We start from the raw sequence: 8,468 nt of genomic DNA on the forward strand, positions 1-8,468 counted from the left end.
TAATGTGGGAACAAGCTTTAAAAAGTGTCAGGGTGGCATCCTCTCTTTCCAACTGACAATTTCTTCTCCCAAGAAAAGAGGAAGTGTAGGTGGGGACAGTTTACAATCGGACCCATCTTCCCCTGCCTCATCTCTTAACCTCCCGGGCCAGTTTCCACAGCTGGAAGGTGGAAAAAACATACCTACTTCTCGGGGTTTTGCAAAGGGCAGATATTGTCCACAAAGCACTCAGCAGGATGCTAGGTATGTTCAAGCTGTGCTATCCAAGCCTCCCCTGTTCCTGAGTTTGGTTGGTAACCGTGGCTACCGGGGGATACCTCATTATCTAAATCCACTTGGTTCTCGCGTTTCTGATTGTGAGTAGCTAAATTTCCGAGATCAAGAGATACCAGTCTTATCTCAAAGAGCATATCCACATCTTTTCGGTACAGATAATGAGAGTTTGGCTAGTAAGGAACACCTGTAGTTACCCTCAACAGCTCCAGGTATCACTATACGGTGCAGGAAGTAATGAAAGCTAATAGATAACACTACACACTTTCATCCTTTTAATCCTCCCAAAAGCCCACTGAGACACATGGTGATGTTAGCCTTAAAAATGAGGAAACTGAGTCTTAGGGAGGCTTGTGCAGCCAGTGCATGGAATGCTAAGTGTCATGTAATTTGCTCTTAACCTCGAATCTGCACTGACTTCCTTCCCCTTTTTGATGCACTGAGAACATATACTCACCTTCAAAAGGCAGGGCCAATGGAACCGGTAGTTCCTGAACATGTTGTAGAAGGAAGGCAGCCAATCCATTTGTCTTCACTGTGGCAAGATCCAGCAGCCTTCTTGCCTGTGGGAAAGGCAAAAGCTGTTATTTTTCCAGAAAGTCTGATGGAGCAATGTGGGGAGGTTTCTACTGTTTACTATTAATGCAAGTTCATGGACGTCTCTCTTCCACCAGAATAAAAGGCCAGAGAAACAATCAAAAAACCACATGAGTTTAAAGAAGTTAAATGCATCCAGTCTGGTTCCCTTGCAAAACCCAGTAAAAGAGTGAATAGCCAAACAATAAACAAAACAAAACAAAATAAAGACGTAAACTTGCAAAGATAGGGAAAATGATTCCAGAAGCTGTAAATCGTTTGGAAGAGAAGTGATTTCATCGAGTCTCATAGCTCGACTGCTCGACTAGGATCTCTGCTCAGGACTCTCACATTTTCATCTCCAGCCTGAAGTTTCCCCTGAACCTTGGATTCACACATCTACCTGCCCATTTTCCATCTCTACTCTCTATGCAAATGTTTCATAAACACCTCCAACTTAGCATATCCAAAACTAAACTCCTCATCTACCCACATAGACGCCAAACCTACGGCCTTCCTCATCTCCGCTAATGTCAACTTCATCCTTCCACTTGATCAGCCCCAAAGTTTTGGAGTCACCCTTGAAAGCTGCCCTTGGCAATCCGTCAGCAACTCCTGTTGGCTCCACCATCAGAGTATGTCCAGAAGGGCACAGCCCAACAGAAATACAATGCAAGCACAAATGCACAGCACCTGCGTAATTTCAAATCTTGTAACAGCCACATTTTTAAAAGTAAAAGGAAAAAAGATGAAACTAATTTTAATCATATATTCTATTTCACTCACGATACCCAAAATACTACCATCTCTGCATGTAATCAATATTAAAAATTAGCAAGATGTGTTCCATTCTTTCTTTTATATTAAGCCTTCCAAGTCTGGTGTATGCTGTGCACTTGTAGAAACTCAGTGTGGACCACCCGGGTTTCAAGTGCTCAACGGCCACCTGTGGCCAGTGTCTGCAGACCGGACGTGCAGCTATACCACCTGCCTTTTCTCGTCACCTGCTCTCCTCCTTCCTGATCCAAGCCAGCATCACTGCTCACCTGGAAAACTGCAAAGTCCTAGCCTTCACTGTTTGCTTTTCCTTTCTATTTAGACCTTTCTTAAGATGAATTCTCAACCCATCAAAATCCAGCCTTTCTTCTTTCCTAATCTAAGTGTTTAAGGTTATAAATTTCCCTCTATGTTCTGCTTTAGCTGCATCCAATAAATTTTGATAAGTAATAGTCCCATTATTGTTCAGTTATGAATATTTTGTGATTTCCGTTATAACTTCTTCTTTCACGCATGAATTATCTCATTTTCTTTTCTTCACCAATCAAAATACTTCCTCTATTCATGCCCTATCTCCTCTGGGCACTAGGGATAGAGGGTACCTTCCCCAGACCCCTCAGAGCATCCACACCAGACTGCACTGTCGAACACCTGATCAAAGATGACAAGACACGATCTTGTAACATCTCAGATGGGCTTGTTGGATCCCCTTAACAAATTGTAAGAGGCATCAAGGTAGGTACATTGAGTAATATGTCTTCTGTGATTCCCTTGGAGCCAGGCTCAAGTTGGTGCTCAGGGTAAAATTGTAGGTTTCATGTGCACTAATTAAAGGGGACCACATCATGTCTGTTCTGTAAATACTTAGCCGCCTGAGCCAGCTTTAAATCAGCCTTGAAGACAGATTAGTTTATTTCATCAATCTTAGCCTAGGCTTACCTAGACTCACTTGGACACCAAATATATTCTTTAAAAAACAGACAAAAATAAAAACAAAAAAGTTCCCCAACCTAACCCATCCTAACACTGCAATGTAATTCCAATTTATTCATTCATTCAACAATTCGTTTATTTCATCAACAAGTATTTATCGAGTACCTACCATGTGCAAAGCACTCTGAACCCAACAAACTGTAAGAAAGAGCCCGGCATATAGTAAGCACCTAATAGATTCTGGCTGAATAAATAAATGAATGAATAAATGAAGGATGAATGAATGAATGAGTCAAAATCTTAGGTCCAGCACTGGCCCTCTCATTAACTACCCTGAACTTACTCAAACCGCTTTCCTGGGCTTTAATTTCCCAATCTATAAAATGGGATGTTAATGAGTGTTCCACCTGCCACACAGGAGCCCCGAGGATCACCGTTTGGGAATAAAACGGGAGAGTTTCAAAAATACCTAGTAGATACTTCTCTGTCCTTGTAGTTTCTGTTGAATCATTACATTTTCAGGGGCAGTTATAGCCCAACTCTGAACATACATGATCTAAAACAATTTCATATCAGAAATCCTATGTAATGTGCTATATTAATTATCAAATATTGATTTAATGTAATGAACTGTTTTGATCTGTTGAGCTGTTAATTTAAAACAGACAGCAATAAAAGTGTACAAGTGCAGAGTATGATCCATGACAGAAATACTCTCCACCAGTGGCCATCTCAGTGGGTGCCCAGCGTGTACCAGACACTGCTACAAGCATTACACAAATTAACTCATTGAATCCTCCCGAGAACCTTGTAGGATAGGCACCAAAAGGCTATTTATCAATGTTCTACAGATGAGGATACTGAGACGGGACAGATTAAGGATACAGGGGTTCCACAGGGAAGCGGGAGGTCACACAGAGCTGACCTTGAGCTTGCATCACTCTAGCTCCAAAATCTACGCCCTTGGCCGCCACACACGCCTCCTCTCATCAGAAGTGGCATGTGGCCAACAATCCAGAGCCAGTGTTACCTACCTCTGTAGGGGGAATCCCATGGACCAAGTTTCCCCTAGGACTGACTTCACAAGGACAAATCGGTCTTGGTGACTAAGTTCCCCTTTCCTGTGAATTCTGTGACACAGGGCGGAGTGTCTTACCCTCTGGGAGGACGTGAAGATCGGCAACCTGATTTCATCACACTCGTACTGGCTGACGAAGCCCCGCGCCCGCGCCAGGTCCAGCACACCCTCCACATGCCTGTAGAGTCTCCTGACGATGACTGGCCGGTGGCTCTGCAGGTCCCGGGCCGGGTGGAGTGAGTGGGGGTCCCAGCAGTCACGCAGCTCTGGGGACTGGCTGTCGGCCTGGGCCTCCCTGACAGCCGCGATGAGCTTCTCACAGCCCCAAGCACCCTTGCTCCAGATGGTGTCCAAGAGGCACCTGGCCGACTGGGAGAGAGGCTGGCGCAGGAGGCTGAGGCCCTCGTAGTCCTCCCAGGAGAGGACTTCCCAGGACAGCAGCCAGTCCAGGATGCTCTCAAAGCCTTCCAGGGACCCCGAGACCAGCAGCCCCACCAGCTGGCTTCTCTGTGCCTGAAAAGCTTCCTGCGAGCACATTTCGCAACCTGGGGAGGAGAACAAGGTCAGTACAGAACTTCTCCAGAAGCCAGACGGGGTGTGGGACAAGGCCGGCACAAGCCAGCCCCACCTGAGCCCAAGTGGACCATGGTTCTACCCTCAGACATTACCTAATCCAAGCTCCCCATTATACAGATGTGCAAATCGAGGCACAGAGCAACCCTTTAAGGATCCAGAGAGAGTTTGAAGTAACCAAGAATTAAATCAAGACCCTAACTCCTCTATCCATGCTTGATCTCTGGCTTAAGAAGTTTTAAAAGGCTTGAGCTAATATTAGGAACAAAGTCTCCCGAGGGATCAGGAAATTAATTCTCTTTGAGACAGAGCGAGAGGGCTCTTCCACGCTGGCTGGATTCAGGCCACAGCAGTTTCATTAATGGCTGATATTTATTAAGCACATACAATGTGCCAGGAACCATTCTATAAAAGTGCTTTCCTGTATGAATCCATTTAACCCTCCCATGCACTCTGAAGTAGGTGCTATGATCAGCCCATTTTACAGATGTAGACACTGAGGCACAGACAGGCTAATTGATCTGTACAACTTCGCACAGCCAGACAGGTGGAGCTAGGATTTGAACCCAAGCGGTGTGACTTCAGAATGCAAGCCTTGAACTCCGCAAGCCCATCCTGGGTCCCTAACACACTGCTGCTCCAAGGGGGTGGACCCAGAGCATTGCTATAAAGATCCCAATCGAGGCGAAGTGAAAAGTCATGGTGCAAACTAAGTCACCTCCAAGCTTACTGGTGCCTTGTCCCCTGTCAACATTCCCCTCTACCTTGCCCCAAGGCCCTCACCTTCCTCCTATGTCCTCATCACCACGCCACGGCGTCCATGCTACCGCTGCTGCTGTCAGTAGCCTGCTCTGAACCCAGTCCCCAGAACTCCAGGAGCTTCAAGCCTGGGAGGGTCCCTGAGCGGCAGAGAAAATCTCTCAGCATGGTCGGTTCTACAACTGTCACGGGGTCCGGGACAAGGGCTGCTGCTGTGCCCCAAGAAACCGAAAGTGAAAGGGTGAGGCATGGAAAAAGAAGAGAGACGTCAGCTTCTTTTTCTAAATCGGGAACATTCTGAGAAGGCCAAGCCAAGTGGCCTGGGGATTTTGTCTCTTTCCTGTTGGTTGTTTATGTGTCTCACTCCCTGCTTGGCTCCTGCCAGAGCCTGGGTCTTGCTCGTCTGACCTGGCATCCCTGAGCCTGGCACAGCGCTGGGTCCCCAGAGCCCTAGGGGAATGTCCGTGAATCAAAAATCTGCCAAGGGAGGGGAGGGACGGGAACAATCTGTGCCTGTCTTCAAAGGGCAGCCAAGGTGAGCAAAAGGAGAAATCTCCACTCTCTCAGAAGGCTGCCGACGTACGGGCCAGCACCTTGCGCTGGCCAGATGGGGAAACTGAGGCATCTAGGTTACTCGAGTGTCCGGCAGCTTGGGAGGGAGCGAGGGAGGGTGTGCCCACTGCAGAGGCTGCTCTAAACAAGTAACAAAAACAGTGCTCTCCAGCCAGGCAGGTCCCCTCCTTGTGCCTACCCCCGAGCAGAGGAGCAGGGGCCGGTGGGGGACGGAAGGAGAGGACAGGAAGGCATAGGACAAGCTCGAGGCTTGGCCCTGGAGTGGTTCCCAGCTGTGGCAACACCAGCCACCCCTGCCCAGGTCCTGGGAAGATAACCACCCACCCCCTCTCCCACCATGAATAGCCCCGACCCCAGGCCTAGGGAGTCTGTGCACAGCCGGAATTAAAGAAGGTGGAAAGTTAAGATGAGACAGGACAACACCTGCTCCGCTTACCCGGAGACTGTCCGAGGCAGGACACCTGCTCTTTCCTTCTCACTGGGCGAGGCTGGGCCTCCTTCTTCCCCCATCGAAGCCCATTAATGGCCACGCTGTCTGCGCAGACCTTGAGCAGGAAGCCAAAAGCCCAGTGGCACAGGACTGGCAGGCCTGGATCCGTCCACAGACCCCACCTCCGGGGGAAATCCCAAAAGGATGAGCCAGAGCCGGAGTTGGCCAACCAGCCGTGCGGAATTAGGTAATTCTCGGCAGTTCTGGAGCAAAGCTTGGTGCATCCACCACGACCCTCACTGAAAGACCCCGCTGGGGGACGTGGGACACACCATGGGTGTGCTCACCCACGAGGGGACAGGCCGAAAGTAAGCAGGGGCCCTTTCCAAACACACCAAGTGTGGTGCAGCCCAACAGATACTTGAGCCACACACATCCAGGCTAGTGACGTCGGAGTCCCGTGAACACCAGGAAGGAGAGGCAGACACGAGCCCTGAGGCTTGGTGCTCTGTCCTCCCACCAGCGCCAGACAGTCACATCTCTGCCCTGGCCTTCTTCCAGAACCTCACAGCAGAGAGAATGCCTGAGGACCGATTCAGCCAGCCCCTGTCCCTGAGCAGGCAGTGCCCTTGTCTCATCTTACACATCTGGGGAGGGAGACCTGGCCTTGGTGCTGTCCTCACTAACCAGCTCAGGAAGTTCTTCTTTATGTCTAGCTTAAGTTTCTCCTGCTTGAGTTTAAATCGGGAGAGAGAAAGAAAACAGATGATATTCACTCATCACCTATTTCATAAAATCCGACCTCTTGTCCCTTTATCACCTGGACAGACTTGCCCTCTCCAGACTACATATTAATATTTCAGTCTCTGTCCACTGCCTTTCCTTCTCTGCTTCACTTATTCAACTTCAAGACACTACTGTTCTCCCCAAAATGAGGCCCGTGCAAAGAAACGGCTACTTCCTTGCTGAAAGAAAGGGTCAAGGGGTGACCCACGTGGGCCCTCCCTCTTCCCCAGGCCAAGGCCTGAGCCCTGCCACCTCCTTCCTTCCTGAAACCACAGCCAGACTCGAGACTCGCCTCTTTGGAGCCAAGAAGCGACTGCTTTGCTTAAGTGCTGAAGTCTCGGCCCACTGGATCCCTACAGACAGGAGAGGAAGCGGGGCCAAGGGAAGCCCAACTTCTGAACTGCCCTGGATCCTCGCTGGGACCAAGCCCCTCGAGGGCACCGGATCCACCCCCTTCCCCTCCCCCATGCTCCTCCCCTTCACTGAGCTTCTCTCTCTAAGAGACCAGTTCCCACCAGCGCCCAAACACACTGATTTCTCTGTTGTAAACGCAAAACCCTCTCTCGACCCCCTTCCCCGATGGGCTCCAATCCCATTTCTCAGCAGCCCCCTTTCCAGCAGGCCTGCTTGTCTGCTGCCTGTACTGCTGTCCCCAGGTCCTCCCCTTCCTTCCGGTCCCTCTGGTGGGGTTTCCCCACCCAGCGCTGGCAAATGGCTTTGGTCACAGTCATCAGTGACCTCCCATTGCTCGATCCACAGCTCTCATCTTGCTTGCTCTGCCAAGGGCCTGGGTCATGCTCGCCCCTGCCTCCTCCTTGGGCATCTTCCTCGCTGCCCTCCGGGCCACCCCGACACTGACTTTTCCCCCCATCTCACTGGCTGTTCTTTCTGTCTCCTTGGCTGGTTCCTAATACTGGGGCCCCTTCTTTCCTTCTCCATATCACTCCCTCGCTGAGCCCACCTGCTCTTGACACTTTAAAGACCAACTATATGGTGATGATGCCCCCAATTTTATATCCAACTCCGACCTCCCCCAAAACTTTCCCCAACCGCCTACTCAGCAGGGATGTCTAACAGCGTCTCAAACTTGACAAGCACAGGACCAAACTCTTGATCTTCCCCCAAACCGCTCCCATCTCAGCTGATGGTAACTCCAAACTTCCAGATGCTTGGGGTCATCCTTGGCGCCTTCTTTCTCCTGCATCCCAAATCCTGTCAACCCAACCTTCTAAAAGATATCCCAAATCCGAAAGTTGAGACTGTTTTCACCACCTCTGCCAAGGTGCGAGTCCCCATGGCCTCTCCCCAGAATGACGACAATGATGACGGCAATGATCACCTCACTGCCCCCCGCCCCCTCCTACAGTCTGTTCTCCACCCCACAGCTGGATGGCCTGCGAGACCCCAAGGCAGGGCAGGTGACTCTGTTCAAAGCCCTCCAGTGGCCACCATGGCACCCACAGTGAAAACCAGCGCCTTCCCCCAGATGGCCACATGGCCCGCCCTCCCCTTGAGCCTGGTCAGGTGTGACTGTCCCTACCTAAAGTGATCTACAGAATTAATGCAATCCCTATCAAAATCCCATTATCATTCTTCACAGATCTGGAAAAAATAATTCTACGCTTTGTATGGAACCAGAAAAGACCTCGTATAGCCAAAGCAATCTTAAGTAAAAAGAACAAACTGGGAGGTATCAGTTTACCTGACTTT

General features: G+C 49.7%; 1 protein-coding gene across 2 annotated transcripts in view; it reads right to left on the bottom strand.

The window, feature by feature from the left end:
* Positions 1-8,468, bottom strand: part of NOD2 (nucleotide-binding oligomerization domain containing 2) — a 32,780-nt gene that overhangs the window by 22,107 nt on the left and 2,205 nt on the right. Inside the window, exons 2-5 of one of the 2 annotated variants that reach the window (XM_012642624.1) lie at positions 5,979-6,087; positions 4,994-5,109; positions 3,716-4,182; positions 731-836 (exon numbers count right to left, since the gene is read on the bottom strand). In XM_012642624.1, the coding sequence (XP_012498078.1) occupies positions 731-836; positions 3,716-4,174 (565 nt within the window). In that variant the 5' untranslated portion in view covers positions 4,175-4,182; positions 4,994-5,109; positions 5,979-6,087. Of the gene's footprint in view, positions 1-730; positions 837-3,715; positions 4,184-4,993; positions 5,110-5,978; positions 6,088-8,468 lie in introns of those variants that run through there. The other variant, XM_012642625.1, reaches the window with a different exon arrangement.

This window comes from Propithecus coquereli, unplaced genomic scaffold, assembly GCF_000956105.1.
Source record: "Propithecus coquereli isolate 6110/MARCELLA unplaced genomic scaffold, Pcoq_1.0 Scaffold180, whole genome shotgun sequence".
Classification (NCBI taxonomy): domain Eukaryota; kingdom Metazoa; phylum Chordata; class Mammalia; order Primates; family Indriidae; genus Propithecus; species Propithecus coquereli.